This window comes from Cryptococcus neoformans, chromosome 3 (assembly GCF_000149245.1).
Source record: "Cryptococcus neoformans var. grubii H99 chromosome 3, complete sequence".
NCBI classification, from domain to species: domain Eukaryota; kingdom Fungi; phylum Basidiomycota; class Tremellomycetes; order Tremellales; family Cryptococcaceae; genus Cryptococcus; species Cryptococcus neoformans.
Genome location: NC_026747.1, coordinates 158,165 through 184,107, shown reverse-complemented (window position 1 = coordinate 184,107; position 25,943 = coordinate 158,165). Strand labels below are relative to the sequence as shown.

At 49.0% G+C, this 25,943-nt stretch overlaps 8 protein-coding genes; 4 read left to right on the top strand and 4 right to left on the bottom strand.

The window, feature by feature from the left end:
* The first annotated feature begins 31 nt into the window (after nt 1-31).
* On the top strand, nt 32-4,891 carry CNAG_03023 (hypothetical protein). XM_012192411.1 has 9 exons: nt 32-170; nt 220-1,183; nt 1,239-1,296; nt 1,345-2,765; nt 2,822-3,018; nt 3,076-3,860; nt 3,911-4,107; nt 4,169-4,372; nt 4,433-4,891. The coding sequence occupies exons 2-9, from the start codon at nt 221-223 to the stop codon at nt 4,739-4,741; spliced, it is 4,134 nt and encodes a 1,377-aa protein (XP_012047801.1). The 5' UTR covers nt 32-170; nt 220; the 3' UTR covers nt 4,742-4,891.
* CNAG_03024 lies at nt 4,851-15,028 on the bottom strand. 2 transcript variants are annotated; one of them, XM_012192410.1, is made up of 11 exons: nt 14,496-15,028; nt 13,240-14,434; nt 12,107-13,181; nt 10,181-12,053; nt 9,383-10,126; nt 9,184-9,334; nt 7,223-9,127; nt 5,616-7,173; nt 5,465-5,555; nt 5,305-5,406; nt 4,851-5,249 (listed from the first exon to the last, which is right to left on the bottom strand). In XM_012192410.1, exons 2-11 carry the CDS (start codon nt 14,190-14,192, stop codon nt 5,065-5,067), a joined length of 8,637 nt encoding a protein of 2,878 aa, XP_012047800.1. In that variant the 5' UTR covers nt 14,193-14,434; nt 14,496-15,028; the 3' UTR covers nt 4,851-5,064. The 2 variants fall into 2 exon arrangements, with proteins under 2 accessions (XP_012047800.1, XP_012048286.1); XM_012192896.1 differs by having other exon boundaries at nt 10,181-12,050.
* Nucleotides 15,029-15,159: 131 nt separating this feature from the next.
* Nucleotides 15,160-16,517, bottom strand: CNAG_03025 (V-type H -transporting ATPase subunit D). XM_012192409.1 has 6 exons: nt 16,423-16,517; nt 16,247-16,376; nt 15,997-16,192; nt 15,829-15,932; nt 15,438-15,767; nt 15,160-15,377 (listed from the first exon to the last, which is right to left on the bottom strand). Exons 1-5 carry the CDS (start codon nt 16,452-16,454, stop codon nt 15,438-15,440), a joined length of 792 nt encoding a protein of 263 aa, XP_012047799.1. The 5' UTR covers nt 16,455-16,517; the 3' UTR covers nt 15,160-15,377.
* Nucleotides 16,518-16,660: 143 nt separating this feature from the next.
* CNAG_03026 (N-acetylglucosaminylphosphatidylinositol deacetylase) lies at nt 16,661-17,937 on the top strand. XM_012192408.1 has 4 exons: nt 16,661-16,979; nt 17,029-17,128; nt 17,175-17,265; nt 17,335-17,937. The coding sequence occupies exons 1-4, from the start codon at nt 16,700-16,702 to the stop codon at nt 17,746-17,748; spliced, it is 885 nt and encodes a 294-aa protein (XP_012047798.1). The 5' UTR covers nt 16,661-16,699; the 3' UTR covers nt 17,749-17,937.
* Nucleotides 17,754-20,866, bottom strand: CNAG_03027 (hypothetical protein). XM_012192897.1 has 7 exons: nt 20,800-20,866; nt 20,353-20,753; nt 20,055-20,306; nt 19,409-20,008; nt 18,622-19,347; nt 18,416-18,562; nt 17,754-18,349 (listed from the first exon to the last, which is right to left on the bottom strand). The coding sequence occupies exons 1-7, from the start codon at nt 20,813-20,815 to the stop codon at nt 18,242-18,244; spliced, it is 2,250 nt and encodes a 749-aa protein (XP_012048287.1). The 5' UTR covers nt 20,816-20,866; the 3' UTR covers nt 17,754-18,241.
* A 276-nt stretch (nt 20,867-21,142) lies between these two features.
* Nucleotides 21,143-22,201, top strand: CNAG_03028 (hypothetical protein; the record flags this gene model as incomplete). XM_012192898.1 has 5 exons in its annotated part: nt 21,143-21,319; nt 21,394-21,521; nt 21,582-21,794; nt 21,868-22,058; nt 22,123-22,201. 3 exons carry the CDS (start codon nt 21,143-21,145, stop codon nt 21,694-21,696), a joined length of 420 nt encoding a protein of 139 aa, XP_012048288.1. The 3' UTR covers nt 21,697-21,794; nt 21,868-22,058; nt 22,123-22,201.
* Nucleotides 22,202-22,338: 137 nt separating this feature from the next.
* CNAG_07505 lies at nt 22,339-24,615 on the top strand (the record flags this gene model as incomplete). Of its 2 annotated transcripts, XM_012192982.1 has the most annotated exons (7): nt 22,339-22,474; nt 22,523-22,604; nt 22,656-22,737; nt 22,801-22,923; nt 22,986-23,960; nt 24,012-24,179; nt 24,232-24,615. In XM_012192982.1, the coding sequence occupies 7 exons, from the start codon at nt 22,339-22,341 to the stop codon at nt 24,532-24,534; spliced, it is 1,869 nt and encodes a 622-aa protein (XP_012048372.1). In that variant the 3' UTR covers nt 24,535-24,615. The 2 variants fall into 2 exon arrangements, with proteins under 2 accessions (XP_012048372.1, XP_012047797.1); XM_012192407.1 differs by having other exon boundaries at nt 22,986-24,179.
* On the bottom strand, nt 24,200-25,836 carry CNAG_03031 (protein FRA10AC1). Its single transcript, XM_012192406.1, has 2 exons — nt 25,398-25,836; nt 24,200-25,319 (listed from the first exon to the last, which is right to left on the bottom strand). Exons 1-2 carry the CDS (start codon nt 25,692-25,694, stop codon nt 24,684-24,686), a joined length of 933 nt encoding a protein of 310 aa, XP_012047796.1. The 5' UTR covers nt 25,695-25,836; the 3' UTR covers nt 24,200-24,683.
* Between the last annotated feature and the right edge of the window lie 107 nt (nt 25,837-25,943).

Below are 25,943 nucleotides of genomic sequence, written 5' to 3'. Positions count from 1 at the left end.
AAAGGTCATGTCGGTATTTGCGACGCGTCGTGGACTCCGTTCAATTTCAACATCCTTCAGTTGAGTTTCTTCTCTTTCCTCATACTACTTTCGTCATTCTTGGATCGCGATACCTCAGAGAGTGTATTTCTGTAGTAGTCCAAATCTAGGGTCTTAAAATTAGCTACAGCGTGAGATCTCACAAACTGATTCTTGACACGCGGCTGACTCCCATTTCAGCATGTCGTCCTCCTCTCTTACAGCTTTGCCGCCCACTTCGGAAGTTCCTACTCTCCCTTCAGAGCCCTCTCCGCCTCGACTCGTCCCCAAGCGTACATATGGACGCGCCAAACAAATCTCTCTGCCATCGGACAAGGTGGAACTTCCCTCAATTACTAGCACTTCTGAACCTGGCGAGCCGTCTTGTGCAGGAGATAATACGCTCGTCAACAGATGGACAGATCTATCAGCTAACTGGAGGAACCAACTGGCTGAGATAGATGCCCCATGTGATGATGCGGGGCTGGGAGAAGACCCGGAAGAACTGGCACGCGAGATGGCACGATTGAGAGGCGAATTGAGGGGTAAAAATGGTCCGACCTTGATCACCGAGGAACAAGACCACACACCAAATTTAACTGCCAAAGTGACTGCTGTCCATACTGTATCCGTCGGCGGATCTTCGCAGGCATCTCCATTTTCCATGCCCCCCTCATCCCCACCCAAGCGCCATTCGTCACAAGCGAGTTCGGCATTGTCAGAACCACAATCATTGTTACAAGTTTCGGGGACCTCAGAGACGACCGAGGAGGAGACTTATATCATAAAAAGACTTTCAAAAGGAAAATCTCGAAGCGTTATCGCGTCCGATGAGGAAGAGGAGGAAGAGACACCCAAGCGTCGAGCGCGTTCAGAGTCCAGTCAAAGCGCGTCTCCTCCTCTTTTCTCTAGCCAGGAGTTCACAGAGCAGACTCCTATTGATAAGGATGTAGATTCTGGCAAAAAGAAGGATGCTGGCGAAGATCAGGATATCGGGGCACTTTTGGCGCAACAAGACGAGGAAGAGGAGGCCCATGGACAGAGAGAACAAGAGAGAGCGAAAGAGCGACAATTTTTGCAGACTCATGAGGATCCCTTAGTAGAGCTGAGCGACCTGTTCTCCGATGATAAAGATTGGGATGAACGTGAAAAGTCGAATAATAAGGCGTGTATCTGCGATGCTTTTCACTGTATGGCTCGGCGCTGACAGTGAAAATCAGGGTCTCAACAAGCGGAATAAGGAAACAATGTATAGGGACATGGATGCTGCAAAGCGCCGTAAGTAATATATAATCCTGCCTCAGCAGCATTGCTGAGTTTTGATAGAACGCCCTGTCCACCTCCCTAAACCAAACGCGAGATTGGCGCCTCTAGGTGATTGGCTCAACAAGTGGAAAGCTGTGAAAGGTAGCTCTCCCCCTCCTCATCGACCCATGATTAAGGAAGCATCACCTGCCCCACGGCCAGCCATTATTCCCTCCTCTGAGAATGACCCGATCACGCTCTTCACCCCAAGCTCTGCTGCCCATGTACATGTCCCTTCGACTCAAATGAAGACATCCACCATCAGCTCTTCCCCTACTCCCAATTCAATCTCTCGCCCTTCACGTGATTCCTTCAGATCGAGAATAAGCCAATCTTTTAGTGTGCTAGGGACATCTGAGCCAAATGAGCAGGAAGAAGAGGACGAAAACCAAGATTTCGGTGCGTTCATGGAGAAGGAAGAGAAAAAAGATATAGCTGCGGAGAAGCAAGCTGGGATGGTGAGAAACCTGAAAGAGATTAAGGCAAAATTGGCGCGTGAAGCGGCTTTCCGAAACAAACCAAGGTCGAAAGCAGACGATGACGACGACCTCGATATCGTCCAAGACTCTCACGACCTTCTTCTCGAACGTAGCGGCCCGGCAGGCGGTAGTGTCAAACCGAGTACCAAAACTCTGGACAATATCCGTGCTACTGCCTCTCGCCGATCGGTCACATCTTTTGAGAAGGACGATCTTAAACCCCAGTCAAATTCCCAAGGAGCGACTGAAACCTATATCCATCATGCCGCCCACACGCCCAACCATGCTTCTTCTAAATTCCTTAACGGTGGTGTCCGTCCTGTGGGCCAGAAAAAGGGTAGGGACGGCGCCATCTCCCAGGCCAAGTTGAACGCATACATATTGGATAAGCATAGACGACAGGCGAACACGACGAAGAAGAAGAAGGAAGAGCAATGGGGGAAAGGGAGGATTTTGCCCGAGAGAGTGACGCAGGACGTGGACGGGCTTGTAACGCAGGCGGAGCAGATTGATGAGGAAGAAGATGAAGACAAAGATGAGGATGAAGAGGATGAGGAGTACGCACCGGATGATGAAAGTGAAGAGCAGGAATTGGTGTATAGCGGTGAAGAGGAGGGAGCTGAAGAAGATGAGGGACTTCAGATGAAGGACGGACCCACAGCCGACGGCTCTGGAGACAAGGGAAATCAATCCCAGTCTGAAGAAGAAGACGACGACAATTCAGCGCTTATTCTCAAACGCAAAAACAAAAAGCCTCGTGTCTCGGCACGGATTCTTGAATCAGATGACGAGGATGAATCTGTACCTCCTAAAGTTCCTACACAGCGAGAGCCACTGGCAGAGGCAGCCATCTCTAACCTCGCGCCGCTGGCCGATGATATCGATATAGACCTTGCAGGGTTTGGTGAGGGTGGTATGTCGCAGTTGTTCGATGCTACCCAAATCGACGACGCAGGCGAGGGGGTACGTAGAGCGATTCATACTTTCTTTTGGACCCTTACTGACGGTGATTGCCATAGGAGGATGCGTTCGCAGAGTTGCGCAACCGAAAACCCGTCGGCCTCCTTCCAACCCAATTGGAGCTCCCACCTCTCCAAATCTCTGAAAGTCAAGCGCTCAGAGATGATCAGCTCGTCATTGCTGCTATTGAAGATGCTGCAATGGAGCGGGCGAGGGAAATGGAGGAACCTGCGAAGCGATATCTGAACACACAAGGGTACGCCTGACTGTTTACAGCTGTAATGCTAGTCTTCAACTAACGTCCTGTCTCCAGATTGTTTACCCAAACCAAGCCGGCGACGCCTGATGAGGATTACGATCCTTTCTACTCCCTTGGCGGCGGCAGTCCTAGTCCTTTCACCCAGCATGGCACTCAATATGCAAGCTCAATGGGGCAAACTTCTCCGAGGCGTAATGGTGGCATGGCCTCTTCTGATCAGTTTAGCCCTACTCAGAAGTTGACTCGACTTAAGAGACGGGTTTCAGGATCGCCTCATTCGCCCGACCGTTTACGAGAAAGTTCCCCTGAAGCCAGCGCCGATGAACTCGAGCCAACACAAGTTTCCGAGGAACAACAAAATGCCTTTGATGTCTTACATGCTGGTGCCAGGTTGGCAGCCAATCCCTTTGACGCGCCTACCAACGAAGCCGGGAGAAAGAAGAACGATAAGAAGAAGTCTGCATTCCTTGAGGCGGAAGCCGAGGAGAGCGATGAAGATGATGGTGGATGGATGAAGACAACTGGTGGCGAAGACGAAAACTCTGGAGATGAAGGGGATGATCGCTTCCTCGAGGGACTTGTCGACGACGCCGCCGTTTCTGCAGAGGAGAAAGCCCGTCAGGACGAGTTGGCTGCACAGAAGAGAAAGGAGATTGAAGACGAGGATGACGCAAGAAGGCTCGAGGAGGCGAGGAAGATTACTGAGGGTGAACATAGGAAGAAGAGAAAAGGGCAGGACTTCTACGACGATGATAGTGATGATGAGGGCGTGAGATTGAAGAAGCTCTCTAGAAAGGAGCGAAAGAGGAGAGAGTTGGGTAGAGCAGAGGGTTTACTAGGTGGGGTAGCGTATCCGGTCATTTTTGGAATGTTTGCTGATTGCCAATAGATGGCGAGATCAATGTCTTCGAGCAGGAATATCACAGGGATCTGGACTCTGATCAGTCTGACGTTGGGGAAGAAGAATATCATCCATCTGTGCTTGGCGGTGTTGAGCGTCTCTCGCCGGAATCTGAGCCTGTCGAGAGATTATCATACGGCGACAGAAGAATGCGACTCCAGAAGGTTGCAAAAATGAATGCCCAGGTCAGATTTACGCCTTCCTTTTCTAGACACACGGACAGAACTGATGAAAAATTACCACTAGAGGGACATGGAAACCATGGACCGAGAGATGGATGCCGAACTGGGCTTGGGTTTGAACCATCACATCTCTGGACGTTCTCGCGCAACTGCCATTCATCCAGAAATTGACGAAGACGAAACTATGAAGGATTCAATCTTCAATATCAAGCGTAACGTTAGGTATACCAAAAAGATGGAGCAGATGTCTGCCGAGGATGATGACCTCGTAAGTACCTATTATGTCAGCAGCTCTCTTTCCCGTGTCGATCTGACTGGCTTTTTGTAGGTTACCTACTCTTCATACAGGAGGGATGGTAACCGCCTTCAGCAATTTGAAGCCTATCTGCGAAACGAAAGCACCTATAATCGAGGTGTCGGTTCAAGAGGTGGTGGAGCTGCTAATTTCTCTGTTATCAGACGCAATGGAGGAAGTTCGAATTCCAGTATAGGAGAAAGTATGGGTTATAGTGTTGGCGGTGGCGCTTTCGGCGGAGGGAGCGGAGGGAGACCCGGGCCGGTGCCGCAAAGGAGTAGCACAATGTCTAGCAGTTCGAGCGGCCTGGTTGGGTTATCCAAAGGGGACAAATTCGCCTGATGTGGTATCGTAAAGCCTATGAGCCCGTGATTCTTGGGCGGTAATATTGGCATCTTCAGTATCTTCAATATTGTTTATTTTTAGACTTGTATGTAACTCTCCTTTTTGTTTGTGCATGATAAAATCGGTATGCATGAAACATGACAACAACTACAAGAAAGCCGGAATATTACAATTTTTGAAACGTGCTGGCTGTCATGGTAATCAAAGTGCAGTGTATAAATTGATATCAGAGAAAGAGAAGTAGAGAAAATAAAACTACAATTCGTGCTTGGACATTAAGAATATCATCATAAAAAACATGTCGGTAGGGAGATACCGTTTTACGATTGAACCGCAGGAGCCGGTGTCGGCATTGACGCGACATCATTGGCACCGGCACTGATTACAAACCCGAGCTTGGCCAAACATCTGATGAGGTCTGCCTTCGTGACAGGCTTGGCCAATACTGCAGAGAATAAGGTCCCCTCCTCATTGATATATTGCTCATACGAAGTTGCAGCAATGACTGAGGGATTTTTGTTAGCTGAATTACATGCAAAAGCTGGAAATCATCAACTCACTTGGTGTAAGCTGGTTATGATTGTTGGTCGACCTGATCATTCGAGCAACTTGCTCTCCATTTACGACCGGCATATGAATATCACAGATAATGACATCGAATCCTAGATGGCTCCGTCAGCATATAAAAGACATCGAGCAGCAAGGCTTTGCGCTACTCACGTATGCTGCCCATAATCGCCGCCAAAGCTGAGGGTCCATCATCCACACAGATACATCGACATCCCACTCGAGTAAGCAGAGTTTCAAGAATCTATAGCGAAGAAGTCTGTTAACATGCGTTACAGGTGATGTAGTATTCTAATGGGCTTACTTTTTGTGATATAGGATTATCCTCTGCAACCAACACATCCAATCCTCTGCTATGGACGTTCGACCCCACAAAATGCTTATTTTCTGCTAAACCCCCAGAAGGCTCTGAGGCAGCGAAATCTAGTTGCAAGGAGGCATGGCGGCGCTGTTTTGTCAATTCTGTGCTATTGCTACCGACGCTTGACCCTGAATCACCTCGCAATCGAGCCTGTGACTGAGCCTTTCGTGGTCCGTCCGCCTCATCACTCGATCTGACTCGGTCGAGAGCACCAAGCTCGGACAAACGCCTGGGGTGGTGTGGAGTCGAAGCAGAAGGTGGCTGCATGTTGCTTCGGGATGGAGTGGAGACAGCCGAGGATGTGGATGTTGAAGGAGAAGGAGTGTATGGAGCCTGATTGGGATCAGATACCCTTCGGGTAGACTTGCTCTGCACCTGTACGGATAATCTTCTTTGTTTTCCTTTGCTCAGGGAAGGAGCACCCTCTAATGCTTGGCTGCGAGGAGCCATAGAATCTGTCCTCAACTTTCGAATGACATCGTCGTTGGCTTGCTTCAAAATTGGTAGATTTTTATAGTTGAAGGCGCCAAAATCACTTTGTTCGGCCATGTCATTGGTGATGGCTTCCATTTCGCCTGCCGTATTTGGAGACATAGCGGCGGCACCAGGGTTTATCTTTGCACTGGGGTCAGTTGCTGCCTGCTTCGATACTTGTAATGTGCCGTCACCATCATGGAAGCCTACAGTCGCACCTCGGGAGTCGAAGTAATCGGTAGATTCAGGATCAGCGACGTCAGGCACAAAGCTTGCTTCAGAAGTGGCGATGGTGTCCCAATTGATAGGTGCGAAAAAAGGGTGATTCTTGACTTCCTCTGCACCGTTGGCTCCTAGTCGCTTCTGAGGGTCTGAACATAGAAGCCGGTTGATCAGATCACGAGCTTCGAGAGAGATGCCAACCTCATCCTCGTGCCAGTCAATTCTCCTTGAAACGACGTTGTCGAATACCTTCTCCGGGGTCTCCGCGTGGAAGGGTGGGAAGCCGTAGAGAAACTCGTACAGAACTACTCCCAACGCCCACCAATCAACTGCCGCATCATCTTGACCAATACCCAGTATACTTTCTGGTGCAAGATAATCTGGTGTTCCAACGAACTTTGGGGGTTCTTTGCCATTGACAGAAGGAGTGCCAAGTTCGGAGGAAAGTTTAGTGGCCATTTGACGCACGTGCTTGGGGATGATTCCCGCAGACTCAGAGCCACTTGACTCATCCTCCGGCCCAGATGGTCGCATTTGCGAGAAGTAAGACTGGGACACGTTTGGCAAAGACTGACCCGAGGTGATCTCTGGTGAAAGCATGTTTGAATCAATTGATGACGAGTTCGACATCGTTCGAGTCATTGACAGGCGATGCTGACCAGAACCTCGAAGTGAAATACCTCGAAGGTATGCAGGCCTTGGACCACCAACCTGACGATTCAACAAACCGATTCGGGACAGACCAAAATCGGTCAACTTTAAATGACCTCGGGCGTCAATAAGGAGGTTATCGGGTTTTATATCTCTGTAAACCTGGAATTTAGCAGCGTACAAAACAAGGAGATAAAACTTACCGATGAACAATATTCCTCTTATGCAGATACTCCAGACCCAGCACGACTTCTGCGGTGTAATTTCTTGCCCAATCTTCACTTAAACCACCCAACGTTTTGACTAACGACGCACAATCACCACCATTTAAATACTCCATCACAAGATAGAGATATTCCTTGGACTGGAAAGAAAAGAAAAGTTTCGCGACATACGGTGAGCTGGCCTGATTCATTAAAATTGTTCGTTCAGCCTTTACATTGGTGATTTGATTCTTTGAAATCATGTCTGACTTCTTCAAAGCCTTGATCGCAAAGTAATCACCTGTTGCAACCTTTTTCGCGAGATAAACAGAGCCAAACGCACCTCGACTGATAGGCTTCAATATCTTAAAGTCATCAATAGTGGTTTGGGCAACGCTTGATCGGAGAGCAGCGGACGGGATTCTAGGTGAAAGAGGCGCGTCGCGCATTCCTTGAGAGCCTGAGATGCGACGACGATGGTGTCTATCGCCCCCGTATGGCATTAATAAAGGTGAAGATGTCCTAGATTCGGGTTTTACTGAACCGATTTTAGATGGCGTTACTCGGCTAGATGGCGCAGGAGGTGGTACATCTGGACTGTGCACTTTAGATCCGACTTGAGAGGGAGCTTTCCTGACTTTGGGTGCCAGAATGGGGACTGTAGGCTCCGAGGAAGCGGACGTCAGTGCTGGAGGCGCAGGCTCAGTAGTGATCATTTGAGGGGCCGCAGGGGTAGGAGCAGTACTTGATGGATCTGATAATTCCTCAAGGGCTGGAGGCTGTCGATGGGGGTGTGCTTGCGTGATGGGCAACCTGGCCAAAGGAGCTATTTTCCTTGGACCGGGTGGAGAAGACTCTGGATTTTCGAGTGGGAGGGTTGCGTGAACCTCAGAGGGAGACTTATCAACTTCACTGCCGCCCGAACCCAATTCACTCTCCGTGCCGCTACCATCCTCTTGTTCCGCCAACATCTCATTAACCTTATCTTCCCACTCATGTCTTGTCTTCTCGGAATACCTGATGGTACTCTGCATCCTCGCCACGGCCTTGTGCTTTCTTTTCAACTGTTCTTCGACATGAGTGAAGAGGAGGTTAAGAGCAAATTCACTAGTCTGAGGGCGTTGCCACCTCATGATCTTCAACAGCCGATCTTCAGACTCTTCTGACAGATAGTTCTGGACACTGGATGGAAGATCTGCTTCTTCCTCGCGCACGTAGGGCGTCTCTATCTGGCGGGCGGTACTTAGTATATGGAGAACATCCTGCAAGTGTTCATGAGCAATCTTGCGAACTTCTATCCCTTGAGGGTATTGAGTGGCGGCTTTCTCATCATTACCTGCAACCGATTCGGGCAGAGTGAAGAACAACACGCCCTGATATTGCGCCGGATTATTGGGAGCAGCAGTGTCGACTTCAGATTCCAGATCGACAACGGTCTGGCGAAGTTCGTGCAAACAATCATCGCACTCAGCAATCTCAGCTTCCAATCGATGAAGAGCATCGCAGGTTTCATTGTGCTTTTCGAAGAACCAAGCGACGATTTCTCTTTCGCAAATTCGACAAAGAATTCCCTCTGTTGAGATGTGACCATCGCGCGGGAAGACTGCATCGGTGATAGCTTCCACCTGAGTTGCGGCAACGGGCTTCATCACCCACATTGTGTGCGATGGTTCATTATTCTCACGCATCAACATGCCGACGCCCTCAAGCTCGATGTATACCGGGCCCGGTTGACGCTCATCATTTTCACCTTGGGCAAGATCATGAACTTCAAATCGGAATCGGCATTGAACTGTGTTATTATCATCCTCAATGAGCTGATGGGTAGCCTCGGAAAATACCGATGCGTCACCAGGAGCGAGCAAGTCTGTAATGGGATGATCTATCACTTCTTCTGGGACTTGCCTGTGATAGGTGTGTCAAAGCAAATTCCAACGAAAAGTAAAGTTGTTAGAACTCACCCTAGGACCTCCAACACCGCATCGTTGACGTACTCTACTATCTCACCCTGCAAACTAAGTTCCATCACAATATTCACACTCTTAGCATGTTCAGCAAGGAACTTCAAATCATCGATAGCCAGAGCTTTGGGTGATAAGCCCTTGCCAGGTTCTGAAGACGTATCAGCCATGAACGATGTAGGGGGATAACAAAATTTACCTTCTGACTTTGTAGTCTGTGGACTGGGCACATCTGGTGAAGTTGCGTCCAGGCTTAACGCCGAGGGCAGGTCACCTGCGACGGATACAGCAGTAGACAGGGGCGAATACCTTGGCTCACTCAAGGCAGCCCGGAATTCTTGATCAAATCTTTGTTCCTCTCTCGGCTTCAACACGAACAACAGCTGGTCATTCTCGGTTTCGGCATCAAAGTTCCAGAAGCCCTTTTCAGCCTCCCACCAGTCTAAAACACGGCCGAGATTGGCAACAGCCAGGAGAATCTCAACATACCATTCTCGTCCTGGCCAGTCAGGGTGTTCATCCCATTTAGCACCTATCTTTTGGATACGCTGGATGATGGTGGCACATGAACTTAGACCAGATTTGAGGGTGTGAACACTGGAATCAACCACTTCAGTGGCCAGCACGATCAAGTCTTGCAAGGCTTGCAAGAAATGCCGATCTTCATCTGTAGTGTCAACTTGCAGGGAGATGTGTCGCCCTGGCATGGGTGAATGTGAGCGTGAAGTCGATCTGGAGCTTGCGCCAGACTGAGTACGATCTTTTGGTATCGGGACGTTGCGTCCTGTAGGGCCAAAAGTTCGTGGGGGCACTGCACTCGGCCTTCGTCGGGAAACGATTCGGCTAGGGCTAGTAGCAAGGGCTGAAGTTCGAGCTTTGGGACTAATCGCGTGCAAGGAGACAGAGGGACGCCTGCTTGGACCTCGAGACCAAGAAACAGATACTTTTCGATTGTAAGCTGTGTTTTCTATCCAGTAATCGAAAATGAAAGACTGACCTGCCCGTGACCTTGGCCCATCGTTCTCATATGCCGCCTCACTTCCTGTGTCTTCCCCATCAAAAACCGCAGAGTCATTCAGATTCAACGTTTCAAAGTAATCCACAGGCACTTCCTCTTGCCTACCAACGTCTTGTCTTTCCTGCTCAACAAATTTTGTTATGGAGTTTACCGTTCGCCTCAGTGACGCATCACAAGCTTCTTTTGCGCCGTTCAATCTACGTCGAATATGATTTCGTACAGATCCCACAGTCAATTCTGCACCGGGCGCCACAGGCTTATCCTCCTTATCCTCAACATGATGCTGACTAAAAGTATGCACGGGCGACGGTGTTTGATCCCATCTAGGAGCGCCGGGAGTTAAACCTGGTCCAAGCGATTGGCCATAAAGCGAGGATTTCAAGGAAGATTCGCTAAGTCGTAAAGGCATACCGAGGGGAACCATACGCGGCTGACTGCTAGACGAGTTGCTACTATGGGGACTGGGCTGTGCGAGGGTGTGAGGCTCAAGCTCAAGCCTGAGGTTGGGCTGCCGTCGTCGAGCTTCGAGAGAGGTATGAATTGGGGGCTCCTGCCTACTGGGCGGATTGGAAGGTTCCTCCGTTACTTCAGTAACAGTAGAGGCATGTCTAACGGGTGGTGGCGGGGGGACTAGCATGTGCTGCGGAATCGGCATTGCAGTTTCAGTGGATGAATTTCTGGAAAGACGAGCCGTGTCGGCGGGAGTGGAGTCCAAGACACTAGCGGTCTCATAATGGTCGTCTCTCTGCGAACGTTGTCGAAGCTCGTTGTGTGAAATAACTTGACGTAATGGTAGATTGGGGGAGCCACGAAGGGCTGCTGGTTCTGGTGCAAGATATGCAGATTCCGGCTGGGTGATGGAAGGTATACTGCCACTTCGCTTTGGCAAACGGTTGACTCTTCCTTGAGTTCTTTCACCACCCGGTCGTCCAGGAGGATGCTCAGGAACAAAGTTGCTTTTAACAGCATTCCACCAACCTTCCATCTTCGATACCAGATTTTTCTTCTTCATGAGACCTGTGCCAGACCCTGAACCTGAGCCAAGGACATATGAATGATCTGTCTTGGTTGAGCTCCCTGAAGATTGTCTCTGCCTCTCAAAGAAACTAGACCTCCGTTGCGTGGGCGACATCCTTGGCTCAACAGCAATAAGATTTTTGAAAGACAAGCTTTGCCTTTTCATGGAGCCGTGTAACGAACCTCCCTGACTATCCCTTGATACCGTCGGCGTCAAAGTCAACGTCATTGGAATTTTCTCCCCACTTTTTTGTGATGAAATGGTCACTTCCTGATCTGAAAATCTTCGAGCATGGGCTCTTTCTGCAGGTCTCCTCTCCTCCTGCAATGATGGCCTTGTCGCGTGTTCATATCCGAGTTGCTTCGTTTCAAAAATCGGATTATCACTCGCCTTTGGCGTCTTTGCCCTCATAGCTTCCGCCTCTGCCTTAATCTTCATTTCCTTGTAACCTTTATAACAGTCCATCCAGTCTACCCACTCAATGTCACCCACACCTGCTGCTCCGGCGTTAGACTGGTGCTTCGTACTGGATCCGGCTGTTTCTCTCAACTCGTTATCTTCAACGCCATGTGAACTTAAACCGAGCAAAGAAGGATTTGGAGTTTGGGTGGAAGGCATGGATGTTGATGGTCCAAGGGTACCTGAGATTGCACATGAGAAAGCGTCGAGTGAGCTTGTAGCCGGGATATCTTCTCCAGGCGAAGAAGCCGCAGTTCCACCGCTGACCAGCTGACCCCATTCTGATTGACGATCGGCTCGACGGGCGGCTAGCATTGCAGGGGAACCAGCGCTTGCTGAGCGGCCGAAGGGGGGTGGAGCGAAGCCTCCTCTCTGCTATCACCACATTAATTAGCATATTTGATAAACTGGCATAGCCGAAGACGTACATTCGAACCGACACCCCATCGTTGAATTTTCGCCTGCCGACTCTGCATAATCATTGTCGCATGACTTGCCGCATCTCCCATCCCGTTAATCCCAGCCAGATCTCCAGCCATCCCACGCTTCTCGCCAGCAGCACCTTTCAAACGACTCAATTGAGCAATTCCTGGTTTTTCGGTAGTTGTAGACTGCGGCACAGGCGAGAGAAATGGCGCTGTGCTGCTACCTGAAGGTATGCTCAAGCCCAGACCGAATCGCGAGGGAGAAGTTGCGACTGATGCAGAATCTGATTTTGCTGGGGAACCATTCTCACCGCCAGATGTGCTTTCGGACGGAGACTCAGATAATAAATTCGAGGATTTAACAGGCTCATAAAGAGAAGTCCGATACTTGTGCACCTTTGCTGATTCCATCGGCGTTTGAACATTATCATTACTTGATAATGCTGGCGATTCACGAGGTAGTGACGGTTTTGGTCGAGGTAAAAGTGGCACCATGGGTGTTTTGAATGGGGTCGACGGAGAGCGACCAACAGCCAAGGGGATATGAGATTCAGTACTAGGTGCCGGTGTAGCCGTCGTCATCGGTGTAGGACCGGGTCGAACATCTTCCATATATTGGCCTGAAGGAGCGGGAGGTTGAGGCGGAGGCATGATTGCCTGATCGATTTGCTCTTTGACGAGGCCTTCATTTCCTGGCGACAGATGTTCGGGAGGGGTGCTACCGGAGATGGGGACTGGACTAGCTGTATTCGCATTCCTCAACAGGTCCGCCGCCATCCTTACGCTCGTCGGCACTCTGTTTAACTTGATAGCTCCTCCAGCATTTGATGAACCGCTGGTCAATGCTGATTCGCTCGTCGAACTGGCAGAAGGACTGAATGCAGAGACGGAAGTATCAGAAGCAGTTGTCCATGGCGATGGTAAAGGATTGAGAGGTGAGACCATTGACGCGGATGTCGACAAATGGGCCACGCCCGGACCGCTGAAAGAAGGTCGGCCATTGCTGATAGGCATCTTGCGAGCTTCTGATGCAGGGTTAAGGAATTCTGATGGTCGCCTTTGCTTTGCTGGACTGATGCTAGCATATCTGATTGTCAATAACTGTTTTTCAACAAAGTTCGTTCCTTATGACTTACCTGACACTACTCGTCCGGTCCCTTTCTCGCCTCGGGCTCGGTGGTCCAATATCCCTCAGGTCTCCTCTGGACTTTCCTTTGTCCCTCAAATTACCCGCTCCACTTCCAAAGGACGATCCCGAACCTGATGACTCCCATGTTCCCCAACCGAGACCCAATGAATCCGCTTCCTTTGAAGAATCTTGGGCAGATGGAATAGCGACAGGTCTACCATCGCTCACTGACTCTGACTTGGAAGGGCTCGATTGGTCATGCCCAGAACCACTGGAACCGCTTTGAGAATGCACAGAACTAATATCCCCAGTTTGCACGCGACTAAAGGTATCGACAAACCGCGGCATACTCTGACCTGTTGTGGGTTCTTTCTTTGCAATCCGCGGTGGGGAGTGTCGGGATGTACTTCCTGAGCGCCTACTTCGCATGAGCAAAGCACCGGGAGTAAGGGGTTGAGGTCGAGTATTCGTGCCTGCTGTTGTCGGACTCGGTGGGCGGGAGGTAGGGCTGCCGGCACGGGATAAAGACGGCGACCGTTGGTGTGATTCATGTACACCCTCCGCCCACCGTCTCGGCGTTCCCGAACCAGACATTTCACTCGGCGAACGCTGACCACTATTCCGACGACCTTCCCATTCCTCATCAGACTGGGTAGGCGATGAATGTGTAGAAGACGATGATTCATCTGAATGTGACGGCACTGTTACTGCTCTTGCCAATGGAGAAGGAAACGACGGCGTCGCTGCAAACGGCGCAGGATGTTTTCGATGTTGCGGTAAAGGCTGCCCTCCAAGAGTAGGGATAGGCGCAGCAAGAGTGGTTTGAGGTACTTGAAGGGACGGAAGAGGTTGTGTAGACTTTGCATCTTCTGTGGGATTGGATGGTGAGAGAGTCGGAGAAGGATCACTAAGAGTGTCACGTTCTCTCTCCTCATCCAGAAAGAACACGCCGTTCGACATAGTATGATGTTGGTACCTGTAGCCGCAGATAGAAGATGAAGGTGATGGGACACTGGAGTCCGCAGGTTACAAGAGGCGTCGCAAGTTACAAGTCTATCGCGGCTCTTGCCACCCAGCTTGGACGAACGGATGATAATTTAAGGTTGCCTACTGAGATACCACACTGCAGTCTCGGTGTCAGGATGGCGTACAAAAGGTCAAGCTGGGTGTTGAGTGGAGCACGAAGCACGGGATATGCCGTTCTGATGCGCAGCAGGTGGTGAGTATGAAGGATGAAAGGGGAACATTGGGTGATGGACTCACGGGTGCTATTGACACGGCATAAGGAATGATACGTAGGATGGAGGAAGTGAATGGTAGTAACGGAAGAAAGAGGGGGCGGCGTAAGGCAAGTGATTGAAGACGGACGAAGAGCGAGCCTAGAGTCCAACTTACACCAGCAAGTGCCTAGCGTGCCTGCCTCCACTAATTACACCTTGTTACACCTGACTTGAGACCTGCAGCAGTTGATAATAATAGTACGAGATTGTGCTATCTGTACGTAATACTGGGTGTGGGCTGTGGCAGCTCCGTACGTGGATGCTGCATGATGTACATTGTCTGCCAGTGCAGGTGCTGCTCTGATGTTGTTGAGACGCCCTCTGCACTTAATCATACAGAGATGTCCGTCATATCAGATATCTCCGCGCCGCGAAGTGACGTCTAAGCAAGCTTAGATCTCCAACAACGATGGCGCGAATCCCGACGGAGAGGCTTTCTTATTCTTCTCTGGGTCTACTTCGCTTTAAATGTGATCACTATGGGGGAACAAGTCACGGGATAATAGCTACCCAGCAACAACAGCAGAGCTTTGGGTTTATAAGAAACCATTATTATTAGATCGCACTAAGTCGCCGGATGGATTGATGTTAGGCGCGCGTCCCTGAGCTTCAGCCACGAGGCGCCTATCAACTGACCGGCCAAATGTCTCCGGAATGCTTTTATTATTATTTCATGCTTTATTTGTATTCATCAACTTAAAACTGATGTAATAATCAAGCCCGTTCATGCATGGGCACTTTCTCTAGTTGATAAATCGAGTGAATGGATTTCTTTTGTCACATTTCTGTCTCGATCTCCACAGAAGGCGCAGTATCATTTATGGTCTGCACATTCCAATTCAAAGCGTTCATACATGTGATACATCTGTGGCTCCAATGTGTCAGCAACAGTCTCGATGTCAACTGACCACCGAAACCAGCTCACCTAGAAAATAACATCCTCATCCTTTCCTTCATCCAGCATATCCGCACCACCAGCCACACCACCTCCAATGCCTTCATCTCTGTGCAATTCTCCACCAGTAGCTTCAAAAGCCTTGTTCTCGTTCTCTCTCGACTGTTCCGCATTTGCAGCATCTCTCTTCTTCTTGCCTTGCACCTTCTTCAGCCTGAAAAACTCTTCACGGTCCATCTCGTCGAGCTCAGAGTTGATGTACTTGATGGTGTTTTCGAGACGGGGAATGACAACGTGTTCGATGGCATTTACACGTCTGTTGGTAGCTCGGATGACTTCATCGAGGATTGTGAATGCAGTCTAAATGGACTGATCAGCTTCTCTGCGACTCAAATGGGTGTAAAAGTCGCTGATGTCTCACCTGTAGAGACGCCAGTTCAACCAGAGTGCCAACTGCTTTAATATACGTATCTCTTGACTTTTGAATCTGTTGTCCACCTCTACTAAGACCTGTGAGGTTGAAATCTTCATACTGACGTCAACATGCATGCATTCTGGCCAAATGGTCTTGAGCGAACAATCAACTTACCACTGGCGTCATTACTCCTTACACCTTCAAAAGCAGGTAACACAACACCGCTGACGTTTTCCTGTCTAGCCTGTACGGTATAGTTGGCTTTTCGTACTGATTCCTGCACTTGATATCCGATATCTCCGGCTGCATAAGTAACTTCTGCGAGGGAGAAGGAGGCCAGTTGGAGGACTCGACCCATCAAGCGTTTGGCCTGCATGTCATACCATCAACTTCCGATGGTCACTCGAAAATACTGTTGACGCACCTCATCGACCTTCCTCAATATTTGACGAAATCGCGTCGTGAGAGCATCACGCTTCTTGGCAAGTAGGGAATGGCCTGTCTGAGCTCCCTTGAGACGACCTTTCGTGAGTGTCAGGTTCATACGAGTCGGGCTATGGTAGTGTGAGCTCACGTCCAGATGCCTTTCCATACACTTACAAGATAGCCTCTCTGGGTCCTGTTCCGGACATGACTGCTGATTCGTGAGGCGTTTAGATATAAAGGGTGAGGAGAAAGGAGATGGAAATGGGATCTTGATGGCGATAGGGCGAGAAGGTCACGGCAGTTGGCCGATGCTAACCCATGCATATCTAATCTTCAGACGTCATCATTCCTATTCATGGCTGACCACGCACGCCGACATCATGTCGGTCCGCATATGAATTCCAAATGAAGTCAGCAATGCAAGTATCGTCTGCATTCCTATACTATTAAGATGCCCCCAGCTCAAGGCCCAGGCCAACCTCGTCCTTCCGCATTCCCATTCCTTTTCGCCGTCATTTTTCCTCTCTTTCGCCTCCTCTTTAGTCTGACACCGATAGCACAACCTCAAGACCTTAACCTTCTCACTCCGGAGTCGATTGCTCCTTTGGGCGACAAGCCTTCAGCACTCATAGTTACTGCGCACCCAGATGACGAAGTCATGTTCTTCAGCCCTACTATCCTGGGCCTGATGGGTGCAGGATGGAATGTGAGGGGATTATGTCTCTCCACTGGCAAGTTTCATTCTTGGACCCTGGTGAAAGCTAAAGCACTTTTGTGCAGGAAATTCGGAAGGACTAGGGCAAAAAAGAAAAGGAGAGTTCGTCAAGAGCTATGAAGCACTGGGTATTCCCGCAGAAAACCTTGAAATTACTGATCATCCGTATGTTACTCCATCTAGTAGGGTGGTCATTACTGACGGTTTTTAGTGATCTCCCAGATGGTTTGACAACCAAATGGAATACCACACTCGTCTCCACGATCATCCAAGATAGCCTTTTCTCTAATCCTGTGGATATCGTAAGTATTCCGATAATTTACCGTTCAATGGACCGTCCACTGAACCCCTGACTGACGTGGAATCTGCAGGTTGTCACATTCGACCCGAAAGGTATCACCTCTCATCCCAATCACGTTACCCTTCCATCTTCACTCGCCCTTATTCCGGCCGAGCGCCGTCCCCGGGTACTAGCCCTTCAATCTCCTGACACCTTGCCCAAGTTCACCGGCCCTCTATACATCGTTTACCTTCACCTTCGAACCATCTTCTTCTCCCCGCAGTTCCAGCGAGCATTCCAGTTCCTCTTCCCTAGCTTCAACACCTTCTTTGGGGCTGAAAATGTTAAAGAGACGCAAGCACATGTGATGATCAATGATTTGAGAGGATGGGCCACCGGTCTGAAGGCAATGATGGCGCATAATTCGCAACTTGTCTGGTTCAGGTACCTTTACGTTGCTTTCTCGAGGTTGATGTGGGTAAATGAGCTTGTTGAGGTGACCTAGTAAAGATCAAGAAGGAATATAAATACATGAATGTAATGGAATGATTATGAAAATACATATCGAAGAAATCGGCCCATTGGTTGACATACGACGCTTCTCAGACAGCAAGACCACTTACAGTCTCAATGAACTGTTCACGACGCCATAAGGATCTTTTCTGAGCATAAAAATCTGAGCTGGGACAAAAACAATGTATCATTTCAAGGCTTCCCTTCACACATGCCAGGCCAGACAGAGGTATAGGAAGAGGGATGTACTCGCCCGTCTTTGTTAACGACCTTGTCCCAAGATCAATCCGCAATCGCTCATCCTGTATGACCATGCTCAATTTGTTCGTTAGGCGCTCCTCAATGTGAAATCGTAATCAAAATTCCTTTTTCAAGTCATGCATTGACATACCCTTAATCCACTTTCCATCATCCCTTTCGCAAATTCCATTCGTACATCCTCCTTCCTAGCTCCCACACAGGTTCATACTCTTGAGTGATGTTTTCTAGATCATCATAGAACCAGTGTCAATACCCTCCCTGAATGCCAGACTTTCGAAAATAAGTTGGCGCCATAATTGAAGGACGAAGGATTCTGCGTCTTCAGCCAAGATCTGAAATGATGACAAATTAGTACAGAAATTTCAATCAAATGGCCGTGCAAGTAGGGGGGGGCTTACAGGCTCAAGGCCGTCAACAAGGTCATTAGCGCCCTTGCGATCACGAAGATGCTCAAGGACGAAGTCTGCGAGATCTTCATCCAACTCGCCAAGGAAGTTTTTGATCTTTTGGTGGACGAACGGTTTGATCTTGTTTTGTACTAGAGTCTGTTTTCCGGATAAAAATATCAGCTGGTTCCTCGAACATGTACCTGTCGAGAACGCACTTCACCAACAGCAGCCCATTCAACGGGGAACTTCCAGATACTTCTCCTGTCACTGGGAACCCCCTTCTTTACATCCAACAACCTGGCATTCCTTCGTGCCCTCTTCTCAGCCTCACTTAACCCATCACCTTCCTCTTCTTCATCCAACCTCACAAATGTTCCCTTTTTCTTCCTACCACTTTCCTCATCATCATCTTCACCCTCAAACTGAACCCCAGGCCTGGGCGCAATAACATGTTTCTTCTCTTCCTTCGGGGGAGGAGCTGGAAGGGTAGAAGGATTGATTGCGAGCTTGATAGGTGCAGCATCCTCAGTGAGGAGACCTTTAGCACGCTGGGATTGCTCAAGAGCAGCGAGTTCAGCCATCTGCTTCTTCAAGAACTCTTCCGACTCGCGCTCGAGGGCTTGACGCTCGTCTTCTTCGTGCTGACGATCCCGCAGATCCGCTTGATATTCGTTCTGTCTAAATTTCTGTCTTCTCGCTCGCCACTGGGCGCGATCAACGTAGAACAGCTCGCGAACATCCCTTTCCCTATCAGGTCTATCTCGTCGATCTCGCTCACGCTCGGATCGCTCAATATAGTCATCGTCGTCGTAACGGGCGTATAACTCTTCTTGCCGGGCACGTGAGCGGGCAATGAGATCTTTTTGGGTCTGACGGTAGTTCATTTCGCGGGAGAGGGCGTCGAGCCGTGCCCTTTCACGAGCTTCTACCCTTCGCTCGGCCTATCATCGATTGGTCAACGGCATTTAGTAATGAAGAAAAAAAAAAAAACAATGAACGTACATCACGCAAAGCAATATCCTTATCCATCTGAATTTTCCTCCGCCTAAATTCTTCCTCCTCTTCATCAGTTCGCCCACTTTCCGCCTTACCTTCCGTCGTCTCAGCTTTTACAAATGAAACCGGCTTATCGTAAGCCTGAGGATCTCTCTCTCCGGGACCATGGCGGCTTGGACCAGCACCTTTCCCTGGTGCTGGGCTCGCGGACTGTGCTCCCCACTGTCTCTCCGCTTGCTGTTGCTGCTTGGCCAGACCACGATTACCATAACCATACCCACTCGGAGCCTGTCGCTGCCCACCGCCCTGACTCTGCATTGCTTTGTACCTCTCTTTTTCCTCCTCCATCAACTTTTTCTCCCTTTCTCTCTTTGCGGCATTCTCTCGGAAGACTGCGATCTGTCCGAGGACGGCTACACGTTGTTCTTCAGGAAGGTCACCTTCTTGGAGATCTTGGAGATGAGCTGGGACGACGACTTGTACAGGAGACTGGCCACCGTTGTTACCAGCCGAAGGGCCGTCGGGATGTTGGGCGTTGGGATCTGTGAGGAGAGCGATGATATGTTGGACTGATTTCCGGGTTGATGCGTCCGCTTCTTCGTCCGACTTTTTGTACTGTCAGCGTGACCTGTGAGGAGCATGAAGAACTTACATCACTTCGACCCAACGTCGATTCAAATTCTTCCAAAAACGCCTGGGTTTTCTCATCCGCCTTCACGATCAACTTCTTCGTCGGCTTTCTGTCTCTTCTACCCTCTGGCGTCATGTCGGGTAGTTCAACGCCGTTTAAACATCTGATACAACGCAAGACGACTTCGGGGTTCTCAAACATGGCAAACCCGAATGCTTGAGGCTTGCCGCTCGCACCGATAACCCGTTTAAGCTCATGTAAAGGTCCGCATGCCTAGTTAAATGAGTATTTGACCCAAACGGAAGTGATGTGGACGTACATTAAGCAAACTCTCCAAAGTCTCATCTGTTATTCCTGGGGCGATGCCTCCGACAAACACCTTTGTAGTCTTTACATCCGGTTTCGGCGTACTAGGAGACATATGCGGAGGTTGCGGCAAACCATGAGGAGTCGATCCCAGACCAGGATGGGCTGGCCGAGGAGCATACCCCATTGGAGGCGGTCGGAAAGGCATACCTGGAGTCTGCATACCTGACATAGGCGCGGGAGAAGGCATCATACCTGGAGTTGCAGGAGAAAGTATGCCTGGACCTGAAGGTGGTCGCATACCTGGAAATGGAGGGGGGAAAGGAGGAGCGAAAGGCGGGAAACCAGCAGGCATAGCGCCGTTAGGAGCCATCTGAGGAGGGAAAGGGGGGAGGCCATTGCCAGGGAAGGGGGCTGTGCTTGGTTAGCCGTACGCTCAGTAGGCTCGCCTAAGACTCACGTTGCCCGTTGTACATCCTGAAATGAGAATTCTTGACTTTAACGTCCTGACTTTAGGAAAATAAGATAAAGGTCTTGCACAACGGAACGAAAGAGAACGGCCCAACTTGGGATGCACAGATTGAGATGTTACATTACGTAACAAGCAAACCTTTTTGAATGTTCAGTTAGCCATATTTTTGGCTCTCGTAGATAAGTATGTCCCATCTTCCGACGGAAGTGAAGCTCTGTTTGCACCTTCGTCGCTCTTCCGTCGTTCGTTTGTTCGTCATCTAGCTACATTTCGTTCATTTGAATAATCCACGTCTGAATCCTCACATCTTTACCTCAGTCGTCCCTTAAAAATGGCCCAAGAACAACTTTTGCCTTTAAGCAATTCCAGCTCTCAAGACCCGCTGCGACCAGGGACATATCAATCGCTTCTGCCTATCGTCGACGAAATCCTATCTATCCTCCACGCCCAAACCGTCTCTCCGGAGAAACTATCACCCGCCCAAGCATCTGAACAGGTTGCTCCCAAGGTATCTTCATGCTTCATTGTGGTTTTAGCCACGCCATTGACATCCAGGGATCCGACTGACGCTCGTCAAAATAGGCGAAAGAACTCGCGCAAGTTCTGGAAAGCATGAAACTCTCAGCCATGTCTCTCCCTGGTGCTCATCTCTCAATAGAGGAGATCAACAGCCTTACAGGTATTCTAGAAAAAGAGGGGGAGGAAAGACGGTCAGTTTAGCATGACACTGGATTGTGCGGGGGTAAGCGCTGACAAAAGCGAAATAACAGCCAAATACTACGCACATTCGAGTTATTAGACCTACCTATTGTGGACGACTTTTCTTTGCCTGGGGCCGAGACAAGGGCTATGGGAACTCATGCCTTTCCTTCTCCCAACAAGTGACAAAAGGACGAGAAGGAGTGAACGGGTGACAAGAAGATCCCTCCGATAGAGGGTCCTCCACAAGCTATGCCGAATCCCAGCTATGCTGCTCTTATAAGGTGAGTTGTGGTCATTGTTATGTCATAACTCTTGACAGTAAAGTGCAGTACGCTGACGTATAGTTGTATAAAGGAACCATCAACGATGATGACTGTAAACAAGCTAGTACTGTACCACTTGAGTAACAAAAAGATAGACTGGGACCTTTCCTCTCAATATCTGGTGTAGAGGCGCGTTTCTTTATGCCTCTATTATGATTTTCTAGTGCTTTTGAGGCTCGTTTCTTTATGCCTCTATTATGATTTTATAGTGGTTTTGCCAAAGTAAGTGATGTAGGATTGTTCAATTCTGTGAACCGTGCCGCTGACCTGTTTTACGTTGAACCAGCAACTGTGTCTGCTGATCTTCCAGTATTTAGTCTTTGACTATTCGACCTGCATGTAGCTTTTTTTGCCCTCTTGGATAGCTGTTGTATATTTGTCTCATTTCTAGACTTCTGTACGTTTGTATCGTCAGCGAGCAGTCAATTTCCTTCCTTCGCCGCACGATCCTTCAGGCCAAATCATATGCCGCATTGGCCTGCACTTGGTCGCGTCTTTGTGTATGCTTTTCGCCGAACGTATTTTGTTTCTGCTGTGGTTCTTCCTTCCTTTTTCCTTTTTTCCTTCTACTTCGTCTCATTTGTCATTATCCAGATCGTCGTACCGCCAGGGAGTGAAATCAATGACATCTTTAGAACGTAAGCTCATCATTTTCACTGCAATTCAATCAATTGATATACAGTCAGTTCCCCTCGCTCGACTTAGCATCTCTAATCCTCGGCTTGTGCCAGCCGGCGCCTCCCCAAAAAGCGTGAATTGGGATTCATAGTAACATCATTCATTGCTCATGATGTAGAATTCGCCTCTGACCATTGTTAGTTCCAACTGTATAATTAAAACAAATGTGACTAGCGACCCAGCATTTCTCAGGCTGCAGATCGTGCATGGCTCAACTACCTTGGTGAGCAAACTTCGATTAATGCATGTCATGTGACGCGGTTAATGATAAGCAAAACTGCATCAGATCGTTAGAGACTTGTCCGTTTCAGACTCGATCAATGCTTCAGTTACTCGACGTATCACGCATATTGGGCAGCAAGCTGCTTTTCGATATGACTGGCCTTTGAATGTAGGGGTTGGCGCAAAAGTGCATTGTTCTTCCATACAGTCGCCTACTGTAAGTTATGACTAATGTGGCTTATTTTGCAGACACAGGAATGCTTCCAGGTTATCTTTCAGAACGTTACCGACCTCATATCTCTATTGGGCCACTTGAAACCTTTCTTCAATCTTCAAACCAGTACGACCAAACCCATCACTGTCACTTCTTCACAGTATGCACAAGTCCAGGCCAAGAAAAACTCATCAATCAAAAAGAAGACCCCATCTACGCCGAGACAAAAGAAACAGGTAACCAACCCGACTCCGGTCACGGCCTCACCGAAAGGAGGGCTCGCAGAGGCTACAAGGACTGTCAACAAGCCTTGCCCTAATTCTCGACCAAGCTCGGCATCAAATCCTCGCGCACCGGAAGCCAACACCCTTGGATCATCGTCAACATCCAAACTACGCGATACCGACGGAACGGTTCCTCCGATGTTATCACCCACTGGACTTCGACCTGTGGCTGAGGATATGGGCAGGCAATCACCACCTCCAGCTCATGGCCCATTAGCGTTTTCAATAAATGATCCCATTGTAGCTGGACTCAAGAGGAAACTTTTAGCGGGATTTGACCCAGGCACTATCGTCCCTGTCACCATGCACCGTCCTCCTCAAATCGCTAGAATCACAGGCCACCAGTCGCATTCGGAACCTCAAACTAAGGCAACGTCGTCGTCTCATTCCATCACTCACAGAGATGATCCTGAGTCTATTACTAATGAGGGTGCTTCTTTTAACCATCACTCTCCACCTACTGTCCCTGTACAAAAACCAGCAACGACCCCCCACCCTCCCCCGGTCGACCTCATAACCTTTTCCTCACCTATCATGTCTTCCAATCCCCATCCTCCTCCGCCTGGCCCAGCGAGAATCATACTGGGTGGATCAAGTGATATGGAGATTGGTAATGAATGTGATTGGCCAGTCATGCTTACAGAGGAGAAGCAAAGAGAGGAAACTCTTAAGAGGCTCGTGGAAGAGGATCTCGATGTAGAAATGAATCCGGATGATGGCTCTGCAGTGAGGAAATCTCGTTCTCAAGCTTGCATTATGTTTATAGAAATCTTGAAGAATTATTTCTCTAAACAGCAATGCTGGTCTGTTCCTTCGACTAATTATGAACCGCTACCCATGGCTTTATCCTTAGCAGTCAATGGGCCTGCCAGCTACGAACTGTCCGATCAAAAGCTTTTCGAACTGATCTGTCAAATTTTCAGAGATCCGAAGTTCACAAATCTCGTGAGTAGATTTACTATCCCTTTCGGACGATTGTTAATGTCTATTCATTTAGTATAGGAAAATAAGTCATATACTAGGCCAAGTCTCTAGTGCTCAACATCATAACCCTTACCGGACTCCGTCTGAAAGCTACACCAGCCTTCCCCCTTTTACTCCGCGAGGCCAGAGCGTCTATTCCCAGGAATACACCGACCAGAGTTGCCACAGCTACCCTTTACAGAACCATTCGAATTACAAACGGCCTGCTTGTTCTCTGGAGTACCATGATGACCAGACCATCTGGAAGCGCATGCGGGTGGACGGGGAAGAGATGTATTTGTATGATGATCTGGAAGAAGAGGATCGTATGTGCTAAATATCTGTCTGGCGATTTGTTCAAAAGGTAGAGTGATGCTGCCCTTTGTTGCTGTACTGTGTTGAACGTACTACTTTTAAATACATACAACAAGGACTCTTTCCAATTGTATATTGGGGTGTCTGATTATTGTTTCCTATGCAGTGTAATCAATCCCACCGATGTCGATGAGATTTTCCACTTTCCTCGACGTGATGGCGAGAATGCCTTCTAGGACTCTGGGATTGTGATCTTTCTCTCTCGTTCTCCTGCACTTCCCGTTTCCGCCGCCGTTCTTTGTCTTGTGCAGACCTTCTGTCCCTATCCTTCCTTGACCTCTTCTCACCCTCTTTCTCCTTTTCCTTTTCCCTCGATCCCGTCTGTCCCATCAAATCTTCCTCCACATCGTCTTGTCCCGGCTTCCACAGCAACTTGGCTGTACATCTCGGACAAACCTTCACTTTCACTAAAGCCTCCTTCCTCTCTCCCGCTTCCATGTATACAAACGGTAACTCAAACATTTTAAGCTCCGGCATAGTCTTTGTTTTCTTCTCTTTCCGCCTGCTTCTTTCCTTTTCATCATGATCAGGGTATTCCCATCCATAGTTTCTGCCAGTGCTTCCGGCGCGGGAGTGGGGAGAGATGAATCCGACCGCGTGATCTGATACAGGAGATTGCGCTTGCAGGGGTTTGTGATATCTGCAGCGCAATGAGGCGCATGTTTCTTCGCCGATGCCGTTGACGACTTCAGGAGCTGTTCGCCAGCGGAGAGCGAGTTTCTTTGACTTGTAATGTTTAAGATCAATCTGATGAGAGGGAAAGATCGAAGTCAGCACTATTTTAAACTTACGTGATCATTTATACCAGAACATGATAGTACGTACCAAAGCAAACTCTTTGAATAGCTTCGATTCATATGCCCTCGCTAACCTCTCCTCCCAACTAACGTCCTTTGCGTCTTCATCATCTCTTATGAACCGGTGGTTCTCCTTCAACACATCCCACTCGGTTCGCACTTTCGGTTGCATTGATGAAGAAGGGCCATATGATGACACAAGGGCTTCGCGTTGAAAAGCAGATAGCCCGCTGGGGTTAGGTTTGATGCGATTGATAACGGGATTTGAAGAAGATGACATGGGAGGACCTGAGGCGAGTATACCGGGCGACGACTTCCAGCTCATCTTATGCAGTAACAAATGGCTAATCGGGATTTTTAACTGGAGTGTTATATGCTGTCTAAATCAATGTTTTAGTCATATCGGTTCACTTTCCACTTGCGATCTTGGGATTCTTTTGCTTTATTTTGGCTTGCAAGCAGCGTGCAAAGGGACTTCTTCCATAAAGAATGAAGTGGGAATATGGTGTGGAATCATGATCAGTTAGTAAAACTTACGTAACACCGGACTCATTCCCGTCTCTGCTGCTCTGCT